The 23,673-nt window shown below is 37.9% G+C and overlaps 1 protein-coding gene across 1 annotated transcript in view; it reads right to left on the bottom strand.

Annotated features, from left to right (window-relative positions):
* Window positions 1-2,867: 2,867 nt before the first annotated feature.
* Window positions 2,868-23,673, bottom strand: part of CLCA4 (chloride channel accessory 4) — a 39,531-nt gene continuing 18,725 nt past the window's right edge. The window contains exons 5-14 of the mRNA XM_037136542.2: window positions 23,146-23,323; window positions 22,597-22,815; window positions 20,438-20,662; window positions 15,268-15,445; window positions 13,713-13,819; window positions 11,094-11,309; window positions 10,219-10,486; window positions 8,163-8,333; window positions 4,218-4,451; window positions 2,868-3,648 (exon numbers count right to left, since the gene is read on the bottom strand). Coding sequence (XP_036992437.2) covers window positions 3,218-3,648; window positions 4,218-4,451; window positions 8,163-8,333; window positions 10,219-10,486; window positions 11,094-11,309; window positions 13,713-13,819; window positions 15,268-15,445; window positions 20,438-20,662; window positions 22,597-22,815; window positions 23,146-23,323 — 2,227 coding nt within the window. The 3' untranslated portion in view covers window positions 2,868-3,217. The remainder of the gene's footprint in view (window positions 3,649-4,217; window positions 4,452-8,162; window positions 8,334-10,218; window positions 10,487-11,093; window positions 11,310-13,712; window positions 13,820-15,267; window positions 15,446-20,437; window positions 20,663-22,596; window positions 22,816-23,145; window positions 23,324-23,673) is intronic.

Below are 23,673 nucleotides of genomic sequence, written 5' to 3'. Positions count from 1 at the left end.
GCTCTTGATTCCAAGGTGGAATCCCCAGTAGTTGGACATATATATAAACAGTGGAATAGGTTGCATATTGCAGCTAACTGGGCAGTCAGCCACCGAGACAGACTTTCTTCGCCTAGTACAAAAAGTAAACAGTCATAGGTGAAAAACTTTGAAGACAGATTTGTTCTATACAACAATACCTTGTTGCTTCAATAGTGTTGCTGCTGGAAATATAGAATGGCTGATTCACATTGTACTCATCAAATGATCCCCATTGGAGATGGGCCCACTCATGGACAAATACTCTGCCTATGAGAGAATGTTGCCATTTACAAATTTATATTTATAATGTTTTAATTCAGTTTTCTTATATTTTAAGTCTCCCTGCCCCATATCTCCGATGTAACTTGAGTCAAAGAAATCTAGAAAATGACAACTTTCATTAATCCAAAAATTTTGAAATAAACTAGCATCAATAAATGACTAATATTATTATATATACATTGAAAGATAAATATAATTAGTTAGCTCAACATAAATAGTATATTTCCAAACAAAGGTATTAATTAATACCTATTTTTTCTCTTTAAAAACCTTTTTAAATACCTTTAATCACAGTGTAATGTTTGTTTCTAGGCCTGTGAAAAGGGTTGGATTGGATAAGGGACACAGAACCCCAGAAGGTCTAGTAAACAGATTGGTTAGGGGTGAACACATCAGAAGCCCATGAAAGATTGGGAAGTTGACTGATTAGTTTGAAATGGCACTTGGTTCTTCCCAATTCCGAGACAATACAACCCAAGCTTAACAAAGCTCTCTTCTGTCTTTCTCTCTCTTACACACGTGTTCCATTTCCTCATGTGTTTTCTCTCCATAGCAGCCATATGTTCCTAGCAGCCACCTGGAGCCCAGGTCAGACCACATGGGCTTGGGCACACAGCCAGCCAGAGTATTGCTGGGAGCACAGGCAGCTACCTGGATGAGGATAGAGACATAGACAGAAGCCCTATTTCTGGGACTGATGAAGACAGGTCTGAACTTTTTCCATGGTGGGATGGATGGAGATGGAATAGTGGGAACCTGTGGGCAGTCCTTTGACTTTGCTTCTACAGTGAATCTTACCACATAACTTCAACCTCCCACATGTCAGTCTCCCCAAATGCTTTCCCTGTGACCCTGTTAAAGCACCCCATTTTCAACAGCAGCATAGTGAAAGGAATTTAATCCCGTCAGAGGGGGACTGGAAGAGTTAAGAAATACTTGCCAGGGAAGTGACAGCTCTTCTAAGAGCTGAAGGATGAGTGTGAATCATCCATGTGTCTGTAGGACTTGAAAGTGGAGGGGTGGTGGCAACAGGCTTTCCTGGACATGAAAAGCACCTCATAGCCTAAGAATGAGAGATCCTGTGTCATAGTGAGAGAGATTGGCTTAGTGGGCATGAGATCTATGGATTTGTACAGAACCCCATGCTTATAAGGTCCCTCTACTTGGTTTAATACTTTGCTATTGCCATCTTGAAATTCTTATTAATTTTGAACATGGAGTGTTATTTGAACAGTGACTATAACAATGATAATCATTCAGTTATTTTTCTGAATTTTACTAGTTCACTATTAACTACTAGATGCAGTCCTAGAAATAGATCTAAACCAATGCCTGACCTGACGGGAGAGCCCATCACTGAGATCCACATGAGCATTGCCCTAAAGCATCTGGGAGGGTAATTATAACCAGGATGGTAGGCTTTACTAGAGCTGGGGGTAGGGGTGAGGTGGGAAGGGCACAAGGAAAATCTAGCTGTTGTAAATTATTTCTATTGCCAATACAGAATTTCAGGTGTTTATTTACCTCTCAGTAAAAGGCCAGGTGTCCTACACTTACCCTTTTCTACATTTTCTACATTTTCTACATTTTCTCCATAGCCACTAGCACTGGTTGAGTAGGTACCAGCCCACTAAAGGAATGTGCAAGTAGACCTTCTACAGCACTGTGTCCAAATGCCCTACAGCACAGCTTGTTTTCCAAAGATTGCTATGAGAGTACCGAACCACACCAGTAGTTGTGGGTCTCCTACTTATTTCCTCTTCCCTTGCTTCTTTACTACTTCCAATTTCAAACACAGGGTCCTTCTTGTCAATCCTGCTAATCATACCAAATTAATTATGTCAGATCAAAAAGTCTGTTCTATGTTTAGATGGTAAAAGTGACCCCAGGACTCAGTGTATACAGCTTTCATTTGGGTTCACTTCCAAACCTTTAAATAATTCCTGCTAAGTTTATAATAGATAAGCAAATGATGGATGCTGGTCTTTGTGCCTCTCAGGTTCCTCAGGGAATTGAATTTTGGTGGTAAAACTCTCTGTGCAAAGTGAGATAACCACTAATTGGAAGAGCAGGTAACCATATGCTGGTAATCTTGGACTCCTAAGTCCAGCTACTGCATGAATGAAAATTTTCTGGGCACCATAGTAGGTCCGTAGTTACATGCTCCGTGTTTCATTTTGTTTGCGTCTTTAGGGTCTCTGGAAAGCCTGACCATTGCTGACCATGTGAACCTGCTCTTCCCAACCTACTTTCTCTCTTTAATTGATCTCATTCATTACTGTGGTTGTGACTTGTAGACTATGACTCAGTGGTAATTAAATATTTTAAAAATTTTAGTTTTCTTTTTTATCTGAAATATATATGATTATATTGAGCTGAAGTAAGAGAGATGGGTTTAACAGGTGGTAGCTGATTTTTTTTGCTAGTATCTTCCATGTCGATGAATTGCGGTGTACTTGACCTTATTTATATTACACATAGTAGTATATAACTGGAAACTTTGGATGAATACAGTAACATTAAATTACACCTAAAACTTCTAAGACCAAATTCATTTTTATTCAAATAAAGTTTATTTGCTTTCTCACACTTGTATTTGACCATTCACACAGACAATTTTTAACATTTTTATGAAATTTGAAAGTATTACTGCAGACAGCTTTTCTACCAAATAATATCCAACCTGATATTAATGTAAAAAAGTTTTTTATTCATCACTTTTTCTGATAAACAAAACAATGAGTAAATAAACTGATTAAACTTTAGTACTGACTTACAATTTTTCAAATACTCCTGGATGTTTATACTTAAAGTATCCCTTCTAGAACTCCTAAAATTATTTTTATGACTTCATGATCACACAGGATGAACTTAAAAATTCAGAAATATTCTTTACTTTTGTTGTTGATTTGTTCTAACACCCTGTTTTAGCTGTGCTTGAATTTCTTTTCTTTTTTAAGATACAAATGGTGACACTTAAAATAATACTAATAATTACCCCAGATCCAACCACTAACAACACCAAGGAAGAAATGCTAATTCCAGAATTAGGATGATCAGGATTCGAATTTGGAGGAATGTCATCAGGATCTGGCTGAGGAATAAACAAAGCTACTGGTGCAATGTTGGATACTTTTGATATCAAATTGCTTTTATCCACACTTTGAATGGCAATGAATATGTGGGTTGCATTTTCTTCTGAGATATTTCCTGGTTTAAATGCAAAGTTCTCCTGAGAGTTGGCCTCATTTGGTGACAGGTCAGTAGTGTTTACTTGCAGAGCATCATCAAAATTGTCTCTTAGTTTCAGGATGTTTCCACTCATCCTTATGATATACTGTTGAGCTGAGAAAAAAACATATAAATCAAGTTTAGAAACTAGAGCATACCCTGTTAAATTCCTTTTTTATTTGTTTACCTCAAAAATATTGTTTAGTTGCCCTGGCTGGTGTGGCTCACTGGATTGAGCACGGGTCTGCAAACTAAGGGATTGTGGTTCAATTCCCAGTCAGGGCACATGCCTGGGTTGCAGGCCAGTTCCCAGCAGGGGATGCATGACAGGCAACCATACATTGATATTTCGCTCCCTCTCTCCTTCCCTTCCCCCCTAAAGATAAATAAATAAAAAATATTAAAAAAATATTGTTTAGTTATGCTAAGTTTATACTCATATCCAAAGCCTTACTAACGTTTCAATATAAGTGGAATTATCATTTTTAAACTTTGCCATTGCTACCCTCTTTGTTTGAAAGTGGAACCAGTTAAAATGTGTCATATTTGACAGATTCAAAAATATTCAATTATGAAATTAATCTATGACTGAATTATCAAAAATTGTTCTCCTCCCACCCACCCTTTTACTGTTGTGTGTGCATGTTCCACTTAGTCCACGCCGCATAACACTTCATCCTTACCTTTTCCGACGTCCAGATCGTCTCCTGGTGCTGTCCACGTCAGCCTGATCACAGCCCCATCCAGTGTGGCCTCCAGGTCTGTGATTTGACTTGGTGGGTATTTGTCAGGGAAGGGAATTGCTGGAACATTTGAAAGCACAAATGCACTTCCAGGTGATGTTCTGGTGAAACTCTCCAAATTTGTTCGAGTATCCTCATCAATTTCAGGTCTTGGTGGATTCTTTTCAATTTCCCCTGCATTAAAAGTTTCCTTGTTTATAATGAGCACAACCTATTAGTATTTTCAAATTAATTCCCATCCCACGTGTCTTCACCTTTTGTATATGTATATGCAGTATATATACTACATATATGTTGGGAACCCCTCTGCTTGGTTTCAGGAATTGTAACTGCCCCCCATGGATAAGGCTGAGTGAGCGACCTTCGGACTGTGAGCCACTGAGACAAGGCTTATCTCCCTGGCAGGAGTGCTTCTGCTTCATCCATCTCTAGCCCCCAATGCTTGGTCGGTTAGTCAATGACGGGTAAGATACCTCAAAGGGGGGGCAACCTAAGCCAGACACGATCACTTGAGAGGCCCTCAAGGAAGAACTCCGGGGGTTGCAACAAAAAGGGAGTGATAGACCCTCGCCCCCCATGTATTCTGACATAGCCTGAGTCCCCATTTCCGTCTGGGAGAATTGCTTTCTGGCTCTACTCCACTTAAGCCTAAAAACCTATGATGGGGAGGGTGGTGCATCCCCTTGCTGGCTAAAGCAGATTCCAGGGTTATTGGGCATAAGAAAGAATTTGTAAAGTCCTGGGAAGCCTGCTTTGCTAACAGTGCTTTTATTCATAAGATAAGGGTCCGAGCAGGAAATGAATGTCTCCCAAAGGTTTTGCAGCCCCCTTACCTGACAGACACTGACTCAGATTAAGCCCTCAGATTACTTTGAAATGCTATCTATTGTTTGATCCCCGAATGACATTGATTGATGAGCTTTACCTGTATTCCTGTGTATTAGGAACCTAATAAAAGCCATTGAGGAAGGGGTTCTTAGTCCTTCTCCTGTGAGAGATAGACCACCTCTCCTCCTCAAGCAGATCATGTCTTGATAGTTTTATTTTCATCTGTGGCAGATGGGGGGACTTGAGGGCAAAGTTTCCCCCACACATATAATATATAGTATATGGTGTATATTATATATATATATATATATATATTTAATATATTTTATTGATTATGCCATCACAGTTCTATTCCTCCCTTCATTCCCCTCCACCCTGCACACCCCCTCCTCCATCTTACCCCCTTTAGTTTATGAACATGTGTCATAAGTTCTTTAGCTTCTACATTTCCCATACTATTCTTGGCCTCCCCCTGTCTATTTTCTACCTACCGTCTATGCTACTTATTTTCTGTACCTTCTCCCCCCTTCTCCTCCTCCCACTCCCCTGTTGCTAACCCTCCATGAGATCTTCATTTCTATGGTTCTACTCCTGATCTAGCTGTCCTCTTAGTTTGCTTTTGTTTTAGGTGTGGTTGTTAATAACTTCGAGTTTGCTGTCCTTTCACTGTTCATCTTTTTTATCTTCTTTTTCTTAGATAAGTCCCTTTAACATTTCATGTAATAAGGGTTTGGTGATGATGAACTCCTTCAATTTGATCTTATCTGAGAAGCACTTTATCTGTCCTTCCATTCTAAAGGAAATCTTTGCTGGATAGAGCAATCTTGGATGTAGGTCTTTGGATTTCATGACTTGGAATACCTCTTTCCAGCCTCTCCTTGCCTGTGAGGTCTCTTTTGAGAAATCAGCTGGCAGTCTGATGGGAACTCCTTTGTAAGTGACTGTCCCCTTAGCTCTTGCTGCTTCTAGGATTCTCTCCTTCATTTTAATCTTGGCTAATGTAATGATGATGTGCCTTGGTGTGTTCCTTCTTGAGTCCAACTTCTTTGGGACTCTCTGAGCTTCCTGGACTTCCTAGAAGTCTATTTCCTTTGCCAGATTGGGAAAGTTCTCCTTTATTATTTGTTCAAGTAAGTTTTCCACTCGTGGCTGTTCCTCTTCCCCTTCTGGTACCCCTGTAATTCGGATGTTGGAACGTTTAAAGATGTCCTGGAGGTTCCTAAGCCTCTCCTCATTTTTTTGAATTCTTGTTTCTTCATATTTTTCTGTTTGGTCATTTTTTTCTTCCTTCTGGTACACTTCCTTGATTTGAGTCCCAGTTTCCTTTCCATTACTATTGGTTTCCTGTGCATTTCCCTTCATTTCACTTAGTTTAGCCTTCATATGTTCCTCTAATTTGTGACTAAAATCAACCAGTTCTGTGAGCATTCTGATCACCAGTGTTCTGAACTGTGCATTGGAAAGTTTGGCTATTTCTTGGTCACTTATAGTTATCGGCTCCAGGGGTTTGAATTCTTCTTGAGCCATGTTTTGGTCTGTTTGTGCCTGTTACGTATGAGGAACAGGGTCTTGGGTGTTCACCAGGGCGGGGCCACCCAGGTTGCTGCTTTGTGATGCTGTATGTGGGGGCGGGGTCAAAGAGGGGGAATAGTGGTTTCCTCTGCTGCTTCCTGCCATGGGACCTGCGCAGTCTGTCTCACTGCTCACTCCTTTGCTGGTTTATCTGCATGCAAATGTGTGACTGCGGTCAGCCTGCTGCCTTGTGCCCTCAGTGGGTCTGCCCGTTGCTACTCCACACCTTAATCTGCCCAGGGCTGCTTTCATACCCAGGTGCACGCCTGGGTTGCATGCCTGGGTCAGTCCAGTGGATCTTTCCTGCCCAACCCCGCTCTGCTGCTGGCTTTGCCCCTCTTACCAGTTTGGCTGAAAGGTTCGTTGTTGGACTTCTGTATAGTTCAATATTCTGTGTTATGGCTGTGTATTTTGTTACTAAAACTTTGTTGGCCTTAAACTTGGTTGTGCGAGAAGGCACAATGTTTCCACCTAGGCCTCCATCTTGGAAGAAGTCCCTATATTATATATATTAAATATAGTGTATATAATACATACAAAAAATGGGGCAAATTTTTACATTTGTGAGTATGTGAAACATTTATTTTTGTAGTATTTATTAATTATTGTATTATTTCCCCTGTAACTGTCCTTTAGCCCCTCCATATATATATAGTCACAGTAAAATTTTACTAAGTTTGGTAATAAAGTTGTAAGCATCCCTTTGGTGGAAGAATTTGTTTTCTTTAGCATCCTGACTAGGATATTGTGGAATATAAATGGATAATGACCAGGCCTCCCTGAATGGGAATAATGTTATACAATTCAAGATATGCTTTTTCTAAAAAAAAAAAAAAATTTCTATGTTTCTCAAATTCTCTCTAAGCTGGGAATAAGCCTGCGGAAATTACTACCATTTCCCTTGTAAACACTTGTGCCAGGTTTTTCCTTCCTCCCTGTTGCAAGTGCTAAGGAATAAATACTTCAGGTTATAAAATCCAATTGTCAACAGAAAGTCCCTAAAAGTCACAAGATAAGAGAAAAGACAAGGGAAAATTAACAAGAATTGCATTCTTAATTCTTATCACCACTTTGCTCAATACCTATTTTCTTTTGACTTAGTAAAAATATTCAAAGTAAATATTTAACTATTCATGTATCTTTCATGTAATCTGAAGGATAAAATTCTGCTACTGGTTTATGCTTAGGTACATAACAAATTAGCCTGTTTTCTTTACCCTTAGTTGGAAATCTGGCATGTTATTGTTGCTATAGGTAAGGCGCTCCAAATTAATATAATGGCTGACCTTTATTGAATGCTTACTAGATGACAGACATTGTACCACAGCACCGGTTAATTTGAAGGCAAACCCCAGTATGACTGAAACCTTCATTCCAGAAATGGGAAAAGCTATACTCCAAGTTGTAAAATGTTTGAAGCCTTAATCATATCAACTCATGATTGTGTCAGCCAGCAATGGGTTTCAGAGATCGTGAGTTACTCACCATCCACTACCCAGCCTGGTATATACACGGCTCTGTTTGGCGAATGCCTAAAGCTTCGTGTGACAGTGCTTGCTCTTCCATGCACCCGTACTTTTAAGCTATATCTGCCATTTTCTGAATAAGCTGTAAAATATCTGGAGTAGACGCCATCATTCTTGAAAGTATCAGCACCTTGTTATAGAAATTAAGAAGTAAATTATTAGTATAAAGAAAAGGAGACATGTATTCATTTTTACAGTCAAGCACATGGCCTTTGTAAGCCTATCACCTAGATTGGGCTCCCCATTTTGTGATTGACCCCTGGGGGAATATTTCCATTACGCTCTATCGACCAGTATATTGTTAAATTGATATCCTTGAGTTATGATCTATAGATTTATATATAACACATGTATAATACTATATATTATTTTGTAATATACATATTACACAAACATTAACACTGATACTGGCGTGTTCATAATAAATAACTTCACTTTATCAACTTATATGCAGATTATTGTAGTACTTCTAGGATTTCTCAGCCAAGTGGTTGCTTTGCAGCTCTTACATTATCTAAACACAATTATGTCATCTTTGTTCAGATCAGAAGGATCTCCACTAAAGAAAAAGTATATTAGCATAAGACTTAATTCTCACTATAATCACCTATAAATTACTTGTTTTGACATAGTCTTCTATTACTTTCTTTTTTTAAACCCTTGCTTCTTGCTCTTTGATCCTTGAACTTCCTGGTCTGATAGTGGAAAGACCCATCTATTATTAGAATAAACTATTGGGAAAATTTAGGAGAACCGTATCATAAGTATATTTCTTGGTATTACAAGCAGTGAATTTATCCGCTAAATTTCAAACACATTCCTCAGGGCATTTAACATTCTAAGACAGAAGTTCTTAAAAAGAGGTCCTTGGACCCACAGCATCTGCATCTCTCTGGATTGTATTAGAAATGCAAATTTCTTAGACTTCCTAGGGAAAGGCCCAGCATCCTATGTTATAATAAACCCCCAGGTGGTCCCTTTGTTAGCTGAAGTTTAAAATCCCTGCTTCAAGTCATTGATAATGACCAACATATCCTTAAGTAAAGGCATTCCAAATTAGCTGAGTAACTACCTGGTAAAACCTTGCAAAATCACAAGATACCCGAAAGTTTTAATGTACCATGGAAGGGGTAGGGGAAAAGGAAGAATTAGAGGAGAGTTGAGGAAAATACTGTCATATCAGGTGAAGTCACTGAGGTGAACCAAAGAATAATTTGACCTTCTAAGTTTTTCATAGGGCCAACTCTTACTGATGATAGGATTATAAATTGACTGAATTAATTACATTGCATATGATACTGATAGAAATTCTGTGATAATTTAGATGTCTATCAGACTAGTTTTTCCCTTGCTCACTGACCTCTCAAATGAAGGTTCAGATCCCAGAATAACCCAGAGTCTATGAAAAAGGTCTTTAAGCCCCGCTTATTCACAGAGACCATGGAGACAGCATGGCTAGTGCTGTGTTTTGCTTTCTGCCAGTCAGACCTGGTATGTAATGCCCTCAAGGTGTCCCCTCCTTTCTTGTAGCAGTTCTCCCTGCCCTTGGGCCTCAGTTTCCAGGATTATATTTGCAGTTTGGGAATTACTTGTGCCTGTCCTTCCTTCTTTGCTGGGGACCCAGATTCTACCACTTAAGCACTATGGCTGCTGAGCTTCACTCTCATCGGCCAGTCTTGATGGTGTGCCCCTAAGAAACACTTGTTCAGAATTCTTGATGCTGTCCTCAGTTTCTTGGATGAGACCTTTCTGTTTGGTGACAGACATTGACAGTCTCGATGACAAACAATAATGCTGACAAATGACATTTATTGAGTGTTATTATGTACAAGATATTTGCTAATCACTTTGTAGGTTTTACCTAGATAGAATTTCCTGCTGGCCCTGCTGTTCATCCATAATCTGCATCATTTCTCTTTGTGTCTCTCACTCCCCAACACTGCCACTGGGCCCATAGCATATCCTGAGTTATGAAAAAATAAGCTTATTCTTTAAAAAAAAAGCCTGTAAGTTACCTGCACCATTATCCAAGAGTTCTAAAACTTCTGTTTTTCCACCATTTGATTCGATGAATACAGTCACGTTGGCTCCAAGAATGGGTATATTCCCTTGTAGAATTTCTGCATAAACAATCATTGGGCTGGGGAAGCTGTTTGTGTCTTTATTCATTTGAACATTCGCCGTGATTGGAGGCACAGAAGAATTTGCCGCTTGAGAATGAACTGTTATAGTTAATGTTTCTGGGTTTGTTTTGGCTTGAATACTGTAAGTCCAAACACCCGCCTAAAAATTCAATGGAAATATAGTAAGTATCCAAGATCAAACTATTTTCTGCATTTCTGTGATTCAACTCTAAAATAAATTTTAGAAATTTGTTGCAGAATGAACAGGGTTTTGAGATTTTTCTTTTGAGGCTTTTTTGAGGTAAAAGGATGAGAGTTGAGGTGATTTGGACAACGCGTCCTAGTTATTGTCATGCATGGTTTCCAAAGTTTGTGAAATTTTAGCTGGGGAAAGTAAGTTTTAGAAAGTTTGCTGTGGTTTTGGCCTTATTTTTTGACCTCAGATTTCATAGATTCTATGATCTTGTAGTGCTAATAAGAAATGACTATCCACATACCAAGTTTCACAGACTCCCTGCATTGCCTCCTCAAGGTTATTCTTAGTTTACCTACATTTTTCCCTTGTCTTCCTTCCTTTTAATGTGTAAGTTCTTTCCTCCTTTTCCTGCCCCCATAATTTTCAGGATCATACCAGCATAGAAAGTACATTGTATTTTATCTTAATTTTGAAGATAACACAAGTATTGGTACTCATATTTATGATATTAAACAATGTATTTTAAGCTATGAAACAGGTTTGTGTGGGAATCAAAAAGCTCATTGCTTACCTTTGCAGTTCCTGGAATACTGAGATAGGCCATTTTGGAGCCCTGGTCCTCTATGAAATTTCCCATTGATGTTCCAGTGGGATCCCAGAGAGAAATAATGGGATTCTGTCTTTCCCACGTGATGAGAAAAAATGTGTCCTTTCCCACGGTGCTATCAATTATTACAGTTCCATTCATCCAAATATCATTGTTGAGTGTTAATCCCTTACTTTCAAGCTATACAAACATATATATTTAAAATTAGTGCCTGGAGAGAAGAGTAATTTTATTCTTTATTCTTTTTAAAACATAGCTTTTAATTTCCAGCCTGACGTGAGAACAAGCTTATATGGGCCCAAACTTCCTTAGGCTTGTGATCTCTCTGAAAGCTGATTGGGCTGTGACAGTCGTTAGGTAGAAGGTATGGAGACATAGGGTCTGAGGAAGGGATAGAAGTTAATAAAAGCATTAGAATAGGAGAATGTGTTTTACAGTTGGAGACATGGCCATATTATTTTTCTCAATTATTTTGTAAACATCCACCTGAGACTTTAGCATTAAAGGGTGCTAAAAGTCAAAGAAGGATTCCTGTAGGGTGTATGTGTGTGTATGTGTGCGTGTGAGTTGCCCTCAGTTTACCCAACTTCTTGATGACCTAAAAGAAAAGACTTATTGATGGTGGTGGCTACAGTATTTGAGTAGAGACTCAGTAATGCCAGGACTAGCAAATCCTGGGACAAGCACTCATGGATATTTTTCTGGTGTGAAATCTTCAAATAACTTTTCACACATTTAAGAGTGAGTAACCCTTGACAATAAACAAGCCCAAGAGGGATGTGAAGAGGGCAAAATGATGTTTATGAAGGTTGGAATCTTGAGAAACAAACGTTAGAATCTTTGTCCGAGAGGAGCCTCAAAGAAAGTTTTTCAAGTCTTTGTGGATGGCTCTTAGTCAAGTACAGCAGACTTTAATCTACTGACCAAAAAGGTGCTTTCCATAGATGTGTCATTTCAGAAAATGATGGGGAATTTCACTTCTGTTCCAACCCAGCCTTAAACCAAATATACCTCTATATGAGTGCTGAGAGAAGAGAGTGAATTTTACCATTGAAACATCATTGTGGTGACAAAAATCTCAGTCCTATGTTAAGGAGATATGTCTTTGAGTGGACAAAGTGTTATTATCAAGTTGACAGTGTTATTTTTTTAAAGTGAGTGACTTTTTTAGACTCTCCATCAGGAAAGTTAGAAGCCTTTGGTTACATAGCAGCAGGGAAAAATAACTGAGTAAAGCGTGAGATACACCCTCTCCTCTGTATTCTGGCTGCCATACAGAGCGGGGCAAAACCCCACTCTTTGGGATTTTAAGTGAGGGGAGCAAAACCTTTCTGCCCCTTCCATACAGTTTATGAAGTCCATTTTTTAAACTTCTATATGCAAATGTCTCTTTTATGGCTGAGTTTCTACATCCTGCTCTTATATTTAAAATTCCTTTGGAATATTATATTTTAATGTCCCACTATCCACTAAAAATCACTAAATTTTAAACAGAACACAAAACAATATCTTCAAAATCAATTTTTCTCTTGTCAATTTTAAACAGTAGTAGCATTGTTTTATAAGACAACCAGAGTGAAACACTCAGAAATTAGTTTTATTCTTCTTCAGTTTATTCTCCATACACTGCCAAGCTAGATCCCAGACCACTATTTAATCTGTTCGCAATGTAAAGCTACAGACCAGTTCTCTATATCAATTTGCACATAGAATTCTCATCCTGCATCCTATAATGTATGTGATTTTCATTGTTTGGGACTAGAGGAAAATCGGTTTTTTTAGGTGATCATGTCAAACTTTAATGTAGGCAGTGATCTAATGAATGGGAAGATGGAGGGTAAGCCTTCACATACAACAGACTTGGTGGGAATGGATACAGATAAAAACAGAATTCTGGAAAAAACACTGTCAAGGAAATAGACTATGTTGACATTTCACGTGGGCCATGAATAAAGAATCAAAGTTTAGTCCAAGATTTTGAATCTAATAACAGAAAATGAGAGTGTTTTTTAAACATGAATGAATAAAGAAGTTGAGTTCAGAGGAGAATAAAATAGAAAGCCAGTGAAAGAGTGGTCAAAAACATTAAAGGAAACCCTAAATTTGTAGATATGTAATGATTATTCATTCTATTTATTCAGATAAATTTCTTTCCAAGATACTTTAGTTCCAATTCCAAACCAAGTTCTTGAATTAATTCATCTAATTTAAATTTATTTCACAACACTGAAGGGCGTGAGAAATCTTAGAAGTATGGTATTTTTTAAGCATTCACAGAAAAGTGGATGCTATATTATGGGACAAAGTCTATTTTTTAATGGAAAAATTTAACACTAGGATGTTATCCTGTAACCAAAATCTATGTGAAAAGAAAAAGAAAAAAAATGTCTGTTATTTTACTACTTATTTCACTATTTACTTTGGCCATATCTAAAGAATAATTTCTATTTCATACTTAAGTTTTGATTTAATTAACAATTTACTTTGTGAAATATAGAGAACTCGAAACTTGTAACAACCAAGTTATTTTTCTTGTTTATGGCTAAATGCAAACACAAAAACCCGAGGAATAGGAACTCAGACCTGAAGAGACTTCCGGGAAACGGCGGTGTTTCCTGATGCGAGCTTCCCAAAAGCATCGATGAGGCCGTTGTTCATGGTGTTATCCGAGGCAAGAAAATGGCTTCCTCCTAAAATGTAAGTACATTAACTAGGCTGCTTTCTACTAAGTACTTACCACAATTTAGTTAGTGATTTTAAGGTAACAGTAAACAAACCAATAGTCTTAGTATATCTTATTAAAATATAACCAAACCAGATAGAGGTAAAGAATAACTCTAAAATAGTAACATAAAAGTGCCATAACCAGAAAGTGGAAGCTACCTGTACACTTCACTTATAGAAATCTCAGCTGGTTGAAATGCATTAAATAATCGTAGAATATTTTAAAAAGCTGTTATAATTCCACATATTAAAGCTCTCAGACTTCACACAGTCCCTTCAAAGAATTACTCATTTTTACTTTATGATACAGTTCTTAACAGTGTTGGCTTTGAGATTTTCCAGCCACAGTGGATCAGAATCAGAGAACCAGGATGGTTAAAGAGCTGCTATATCGAGGTAGCCTGACCATAGCTGGTAATGAGGGGAGAGAAACACAGTAAACAATGGAGACAAGTGCCCAAAAGGAGTACTTTTGGGGGGCTAATTGGGACAGAAATAAAGTCTACAAAGGCCATGGAAGCACTTTGAAACTACGGGAGTTTATACAACTAAGCATTTAAAAAACAAGTGTATATTTGGTAACATTAGAAGCCAAGTCAATATACAGGGTGGGGCAAAAGTAGGTTTACAATTGTCCACGTGGAAAATAATACAATAATTAATCAATAATAATACAGAAATAAATTCTATGTTTCACATACTCCCAATTGTAAATCTACTTTTGCCCCACCCTGTAATAATTGATATCACAAAGTTTTAAATTGTGTATTCTGTACTATATTTAAGAAGGCACTGAAAACAAGTAATCCATTTTTATCACACATCTCAGTATCTCAGATAATAGCTACCAGAGTAAATTTTTATCTAGAACCTTCTTTGCTATTTTGATCTGATCAGTTGAGCCTCTGTTAACCCTATTTCCCACCTACACTTGCAGCCTAAGTAAACTTTGGTCTCAGGGATTTCTTACTGTCCCTCCACGTGTCCTGCATCCTCATGACAACAAGAGTTTTTACTCATGACCTGATCATCTTTTCTACCCTTTTTTTCCCAGAGAAATTCAGCATCTTGTTCAAGGCCCAGCTCAGAAGTCGCCTGGCCTCTCATGCCTTCTTTCCCTGATTTATACAACCCTGGGAGAATTAATGGCTTCCTCTGCTCACATAGTGCTTGCCTCAGATATAGTCCCCCTGTTATGGAGGAATATTATCTGATTATGCTATCTGATTGGTAGATTTATTTGTCACTCTAGCCAGCTGGACTCTGAGCACCTTGACAGCAGAGATCAGGTATGGTTTAATTGTGGTCCCTAGCTCCTGGAACAGTGCCTTCAGAGCTCCAAAGAAGTTCAGTTGTCAGTTTCTACACTTATGCACTGTTATTAAAGGACTAGAATACACAGGGCATATTTTACCTGTTATAAGGCTCATCTCTGTGACTGCTGCATCAGCAGATGGCCCCAAAGCAATTGAATGAATGATGGTTCCACTTTTTGACACTTCATCAATACAACTTTTTGCATAGTTATCCTCCCCGTCGGTCAGCAGCACTATTTCAGATCCATCTGTTTGGGAGAGCCTTTTTCTAATTACCTAATCAAAGCATAATTAGAAAATATTCCTAGGTGAAGTAGACTTACAGGAAATTAGAAGAAGATGTACAGAGAAAATAAAAATGTGCAGAAAAAAGAGATAGGTTCTATTTTCAAATTATAGAATCTGCAATCAACAACCTCTAAGGGAAGTTAAATGTGACTGTATTTTCTGTCCATCTGCTATAGCGAATATTTGCTCAAGTGAAATTACGTGGAAGCAGGGCTTTGGAAGATCCTACTTGGGTTAAATAACAATTACATCTCAGTCTGGGGAAGTCAGGTCAACCAGGCACTAGAAATGTAATTGTAGAGTAGCGTTAAATATTTCTCATTTCTTTGACTAGACCTTGCTCTGACAAACGTTCAGTATATAAAATCTGTTGCACAGATAAATCTGTTGTACAGATAGCTAAACACGTTATGCAACCACTTGAACATTTAAAAAATCTTAATGGTTTCAAATTGGGGAACCCTCGTATGCTTATAAAGAAAGGATATAGAAAGTTCTAAGCAGGCCAAGGTTAGTTCTATAACTTTTATTTTACATCTAAAAGTAACAAGCTAAGTAACAAAACTAAATATATTGGTGGTGCTCAGAGAATACATGAATTATGTTTACTGAGATGGAATTCTATTTGTGGCTTGAACCCCTTTCCTACAAAGCCAAACAGTTTACACTCATATTTCTGAATCTAGGCTCCTGTAAAAAAGGATAAGAGAATTTGTCACGGGACAGCAATTATATTTTATCTTCTCTGAGAGGTTTAATTGGTAGTGGCTTCTTGGTATACCATTTGGAGAAATCCAGTGCAGGCCAAGGGGAAAAACTAACAGATTTATCAGTGACTTCCATGCGTTTGGAGTGGAGGTGTGTAGATTTGCAAGAAAGGGTTTCCTGTGTGAAAATCCCTAACAAACTGAGACTGAGAAATGGGAAATGCTTTTATATATTTACTGAATCACCATCACATCCTCCCTACACATTTCATTGCAAAGATCCAAAGATTAAGCAGATTTCTCTTTTCTTCACCTTTTCCTTTCTTGTGTTAGTTATTCACTAAGTACTTAATATGTGTTAGTCACTGTTTTGGCTTCTGGGGATTCAATAGCACTACATGGCTTCTGCATTCCTGGCAAGGATGGAATGAAATTGAAAAATATTTACTGAATCATCAGAGAAATGCAAATTAAAACCACAATGAGATACCATCTCACACCTGTCAGAATGGCTAGCCTCTATAAATCAACAAACAAGCGATGGTGAGGATGTGGACAAAGGGGAAACTTTTGCACTGTGGGGGGAATGCAGACCGATGCAGTCACTGTGAAAGCAGTATGGAGATACCCCAAAAAACTAAAAATGAATTTGCCTTTTGACCCAGCGATCCCACTAATGGAAATATATCCAAAGGAATCCAAAACACTGATTTAAAAGAATATAAGTACCCCTGTGTTCATTGTAGCATTATTTACAATTGTCAAGACATGGAAACAGCCCAAGGGTCCATCAATAGATGAGTGGATAAAATAACTATAGGACATTTGCACAATGGAATATCACTTCACCATAAAAGAGAAGAAAATTTTAGCTTTGCAACAGTGTGGATGAACCTGGAGAACATATGCTAAGTGAAATAAGCCAGTCAGAGAAAGACAAATCCCAAATGACTTCACTCATATGTGGAATCCAATGAACAAACTGAACTAACAAATGACATAGAGACAGACTCATAAATGGAGAGCAGGATGACAGCTAGTGGGGAGGAGGAGGTTGGAGGGAGGAGAGATGGAACAAAAAAAAAAGGAATCATGGACATGGACAACAGTGTGGTGGTTACTGGGGAGAGTAGAATGTAAGAAAACTAAAAGGTAATATAAAAATACAGTAAAAAAATGTAACAATTAACAGAAGTGAAATTTCCAAAGAGACTATGTGCTGTCAACAAACTTCACAAGACGTGACCACAAACCTGAAATGACAAGATCAGGGAAGTTCACCAAAGCAAGCATGCACTTTCTCTGTCAGACATTAATGAGGAAGAAAACAGACTTTCAGATTTCCTTCAGAAATAAGACAAATTTTAAAGTTAAAAATTTTAGAGATATTTCTCAAGAGATATAAAATGGCTATGCTCAAAATACTATATTTTATCTTACAAAAATATATGTTAAATATTTTTTTTTAACATTTGGATACATGTACTGCATCAAATGTAGAGTATTTTATTTTTTTTAAAGACTTTATTTATTTATCTTTAGAGGGGAAGGGAAGGAGAGAGGGAGATAAACATCAATGTATGGTTGCCTTTCATGCATCCCCTGCTGGGAACTGGCCTGCAGGGAACTGGCCTGCAACCCTGCTATGTGCCCTGACTGGGAATCGAACCGCGATTGTCTGGTTCGCAGGCCCGTGCTCAATCCACTGAGCTACATCAGCCAGGGCTATATGTTAAATATTTTAAAATCAATAACGAAGGTAGTTTCTTTATGAAGACTCTGTCTACATTTTATTGGCTTTCTTTATTCTCTTTCTTTCAATCTTGGGGATTTCCTAAAATATTTGTTTGCCTGACAGTGCTGTTTTACTAAGGTGCTATAACTTTTTTTAAATATGGTATCATATGGAAAAATATTTTATTGACCTTACCATCATTAGGATTTAGGAAATAAACTTACTTTTTCAATTAAAAAATACAGTAAAGATTAAATTAAAAAGTATTTATTAAGATAGAGATGAGGGACTGAGGAGATAAAAGATTAGTGGCAAAGAGAATATATTCTGTAGTTCAAGAGAAACAACACAGTGTTATAGTGCTACACTCTCTGAAACATTTGCTAAGTGTTAAATGTATTTTATATGATGTGTAATTCAAGTCCAAGCCCCTGATCTGTCCCTGGCCCACTACCCTACTACTATTCTTACTCCCTACAGTTTATTTTATACAGGGCAACCAAAGTCATCTTAAAACATGAATTGATGATCAATCTCTGATACTTAAAACCCTTCAGTAACTTTCTGTTGTGCTTACAATAAAATGAAAACCTCTTATATTTTTAAGCTTTGAAATATCTAGCCATTATCTACCTGCCAACTACATTTTGCACCCCCTCATTTGTCAAACTCCAGTGCCACTAGCTTTATAAATTCATAGAATAATCCAGTTCTTTTCTTAAGGGACTTTACACTTTCCTCTCTGCCTGAACTGATGGCTCTTTCTCATCCTTCAAAGCATAGCTTAATGGTTACCCTTCAGAGAGGGTCTCAGTGGCCGCTCCACCTAAAGTAGGCAGTGCCCCTGCTTTCCCAGTTACTCTGTCTCATTATTCTGTTTGGTTTCCTTACAACACCGTCTTTACCACCTACCATTATTGTTTTCATTCATTTATTTATTTATGTATTTTCAGTTCCTTACTGAAATCACATGTACCACAAGAACAGAGAAGCTTTGCTTGGCACATAAGTATATGTTGAATAAATTATATGTTTGCCTCCTACTTTCTACAATAAATATATCTTGAATAAATTAAAACATTAAAAACCCTATGTACCAGCCTTTATTACCCCATGTTACCAATGAGGTCATTGGTGACTTCAGAGATGAAGAATCATGCTTAGTGCCACAAAGCTAGTAAGTGATAATTGGAGTTTTAACCTAGGACTTCATGCTGGAAAGCTACACTAAAATGTTATACAATTTATAAATGAGAGAGATTTAATAGTTTGGGGAACAACAGAAAATGCTACAGGAAGAAGGGAGGGTTTTGAAAAATTGGTAGAATGTTAGCCTGCGAAGATGGACAGAAGGAGACTCAGGCAGAGGAGTTGCCTGTGTGAAAGTACAGAGGCCGTTAGCACGTGGTGGGGGCTTGGCCAACAGTGGGCGTGGTAAATTGGTTACAGCGCAGAGCATCGGAAAGGGAGAAATGAGACAAAAGGCTGGAAAGGGAGATGAGAGCAGCTTTACTGAGGGGGTAAGAGCCTTTTGAATAACATCAGACTGAAGAATTCAGACTGAATTTTATTGACTGCGAGGGGAGAGTGAAGATTTCTAAGCAGGAAAATGACACATTTGACATTAATTCTAAGCTCAAGATGAAAACTTGGAAAAAATAAGATTTGTGATAATAGATGTGAATGATATATTTACTATGTAATATAATTGTTCTTGTATGTGAATATATTTCATTTAATTCCCATATTTTCCTACGAGGTAGATATTTTTATGACTATATCTTACAGATAAGACATCGAGACACTAAAAACGTTGCCCAAGATCACATAGCTGGGAAATAGCAGTCAGTACTGTGATGTCAGAACTCATGTTCTCACCTGTGTTCCTTACTCCGTGACTAACAGTCCCTGCTACATCTGCTTTAATAGGTAAGCATCTTGTTGTCCTACCTGAATGTCACAGAAACTAAAATGGGGATTGGCCCAAGGTAGAATCATACCATGTAACTTGTTTCATTGTCTTAAGTGCTTATGACTTTTGCTGCTCAACACACTTGTTTATTTAACTAACATTTATTGAGCACTGACTATTGCAAGGTAAAAAACAAAACAAAACAAACACACACACACACACAAAACAAAGAAAGAAACAAAAAAAAATATGTCCTTGACTTCATTGGACTTATACTCAGCGGCATTTTTATAGTACTGTATTTACCCATCGGTTTATTCACTGATTCACTGATCCATTAAGAAAATCAAGTGAATTAGTTATGCCAAAATCAGTGAGCAAGTATGTGCAGCAGCACTAATAGAAAATAGTCCTTATAATAAAAAACCAAATGGTGCTGGCTGATGCCACTTAGGCTGTGGGGTGTTGCACTGCAAACTGAAAGGTGGCTGTTCCAATTCCTGATGTTTTCTCTCACATCGATGTTTCTCTCCCTTTCTTTCTCTCTCCTCTCCCCTCTCATTAAAAATAAATAAATACAAATTTTTAAAAATCCAAACAAACTATAGAAGCAGTATGAATTTCACCTGAAATGCTGATTGAATTCCAGAACAGATGGAAGTTCCCCCACTAGCTGCTGTAGGCAAGAGTTTCGAGAGCATTTCTCTTTCCTTGGTGCTTATTATTTGGATCAGCTCACTGTTAATGTAGGCAGCACTATCAAAGTGCACCATCGCCACCCAGGTTCCATGTCCAATAATCTGCAGCAGGAATTTTGCGGCTTGATTCATTCGATTTAAGCGATCAGAACTCTGAATGAACAAGGACAAGAAAAACAACCAAGTGGTTTTGACAGGAAAATAATAGCAGTTTACATAAAGTGAGTAAACAGAAGCTGTTAAGAATTTTGTATTATTAGTCATTTCCATTATTAGTAATTGGTATTATTAAAGAAAGCAATTTTTAAATTGATAATATTAAAAAATATAGTTATGTGCATTATGAAAATATATGGTATAGTAAGGAACACAGGCTTTTAACTAGCAGTGATTCTTGACTACTTAGCTCCCAAAATACAGGTGCAGGTTCAGGGCTTGGGTTGGAATTGCAGGGTGATAGTTCGTACCTTAGAGACTTCCTAATTACTGCTGCAGTATGAAGATGAAACCACTTCCAAGGTCCCACAGTATCAAACTAGACTATCAGGATTCCAACTAGAGATTGAAATTTCCCTATCTACTGGAAACTAAACAATTCAAAAGTTAAAACCTTTTTGACCTGCAGCTAAATTCTGAGAGGTCCTGTTTCTACCTTTTCTCCTAATCTCTCCCCACCATTTCTCCACCAATGAATTATTTGGAATTGGTTCTCTGGGAACCCATTAAGACTCATATCTCTCTTACCTAGTGAATGCCCAGGTGTAAATCTCTTCAGACATTTTTGTCTTTTCCAGTCCCTCAACACCGACTTATCTGTAGTGCCTCCCCTTAACACATGCCCAAATTCCCTTCTGAACTCCCTAGATCCAGATCAGAGTGAGAGACTTCTACATCTCCATTTTTGAGGGCTGTCTCTGTCACTTCCTGCCTCTATCATCTCTCCCCATTGACACTTCCTAGAACATTTCTATGTGCTGGTGTTTAGCACTGATGCTCTTCTGAAAGCCTGTGCTATTGTGGATTATTCTCTGCCTTTTTCAATAACCACACAATCCCCCGTTTGTTGAATATATTGTTTCTGATCTTCAGCATGCTCAGTTCTGCCTCAAATGTGCCATCCTTCCGGGTGCCTTATCACGTTATGTCTGATCTTATGTAGGCCATTTATTTCAATAATTATTTATTGAGCACCTATATGTGGTAAATCTCGCTTGAGGCAAAAAGGAGACAAATATGAGTAAGGCATGGTTTCAGGTACCAGAGGACTGGTTCCTAGAGGATATGGTTCCAAGCACTAGAGGGGTGCCTCATCTAGTGGGAGAGAAATGTGTGATTTCAATATATATACAGTAACAGAGGTTTGTACAGTTCATTGTGAGAGACCAGCAGAGGGCCTTCAGCCCATCTTGGAAGACCAGTCCTTCTCCTGGAGGAGCTGGGTGCCTGCACAAAATTTTGAAGGAGTATGAGTTAACCAAGTAATGTGGAAGGGAAAGTTTTCGCAATGCAACTGTGAACACTGCAAGGTTATGGATCTCGATTGCTAGAGCCTAGCATCGTGCCATTTACTGAATGATAGTGGAAGGAATGAGTGGCTAAATCTGACCATATTTTCCTTATGGTGAAGCTTTTTGTTTGTATCTTTGACTGTTAAGAGGTCCTTTATATAGATGATAAAGCAGATTGACTCTGAAAGGAGTTCACCAATCCTCTTTGTCCTCATATCTGTCAAGTATTTCCAGTAGGTAAAGGGGGCAGATGAGAAAATACTTCAATATTTCAATCTATGTTCCGATCTTCTAACTAAATCTTTATTAATGGGCCTAAAAGTCCTCCTAAGTAAACCCTCCATTTTCTGGAAGAAAAGAAAGAGACCCTCAGGTTAGGACTTTTAAACTCCATTGCTGTCCTTTTTTCATTACAATAGTCACTGCCCAATCTGAGGTCTTGATCCCAGGACGTGATGGGACTTATGCCACCATGCAGTTTAACAACCCAGGTGAAGGCAATGTTCTCGGTGTTCTTAGGCATTCACTCCCCCTGCCCACTAGTCACTATATCTAGGAAAAATGGGCCCATGAACTTACCCCCATGCTTCCAGACTTATCAAGAACAAGGCATACAGTTCTTTCTCTGGTCTGCAGCAATGAGAAGACAGGCGAAGAGGGTGATCCCGCCATAGGCATGGAGTTTTTTATGTCCTCAGAATTGCTAATTACCTCCCAGGTGCTTCTGTAGTTACACTTTTCATTTTGTAGGCTTGGAGCTTCTTGGTTGTGGGTTTTTTCATCACAGAATTCAACAACCTAAAAGGTTAATAAAATGAAAATAATAAGTTTTATATATAATGTATTTAAAATTTGACTAAAAGTATGATAAAAATTAAAAAATCTGCTGTGCAAATATGCTACTTAATGAAATATGATTCATTGATGAATCATAATAAATAGTAAGGTGGATTTTCAATAATAGTAATAATAAGTAACACTAATTGAGTGCTTACTGTGTGCCAATCAATGTTCAAATAATTCTACATCAATACATCTAATTGTTCAGGTCACCTGCGCAGGTATTTTGCAAACAGGATAACATGTACTTTGATTATAAATATACAATATGAAGTATGACATACTTACAGAATCAATACCTTGCATAAACATTATGGATGTCTTTTCAGTTTGATATTTATCAGGGAAGAACTGACAACCTTTTTCATACAGTTTTGTCTTAGGATCAGTTCTGCATCTAGTAAGTATACAACTGTTTCCTTGACACTTATAAACTCTATTCTTCCCAGTAATACCTGTGGAACACCTGAAAATAGGTGACAGTTAGTCTTTGAGGCAACCTAACCATTAACATTTTTTGAAAATCTTGTGTTTCTCTATCGAGGTTTTTATTTTTATTTGACAGCAAAGTTTAAGGCTTTCTACCAGAGCCATTTCCCAAGAAATTTCGGAGGGAAATTTTAAGTGGTATCTCTAGCATACACAATGGCTAAATTATCTGCTGAGATTAAGGTTTCTGCTGCCCTGCTTACACAAATGGCTGGAGGCTCCCCTTTTCCTAACAGCTCTCCTGGTAGCCTTGTGGTAGTAAATGCCTTGCAGGCATCTACTTGTGAAACCATTTACTCTTGCTACCACCTGAGCTTGTTCTTCAGA

Source organism: Artibeus jamaicensis, unplaced genomic scaffold, assembly GCF_021234435.1.
Source record: "Artibeus jamaicensis isolate MK-2021 breed Jamaican fruit bat unplaced genomic scaffold, CSHL_Jam_final scaffold_1019, whole genome shotgun sequence".
In the NCBI taxonomy this organism is placed as follows: Eukaryota; Metazoa; Chordata; class Mammalia; order Chiroptera; family Phyllostomidae; genus Artibeus; species Artibeus jamaicensis.
This window is presented reverse-complemented; position numbering and strand designations above follow the sequence as displayed.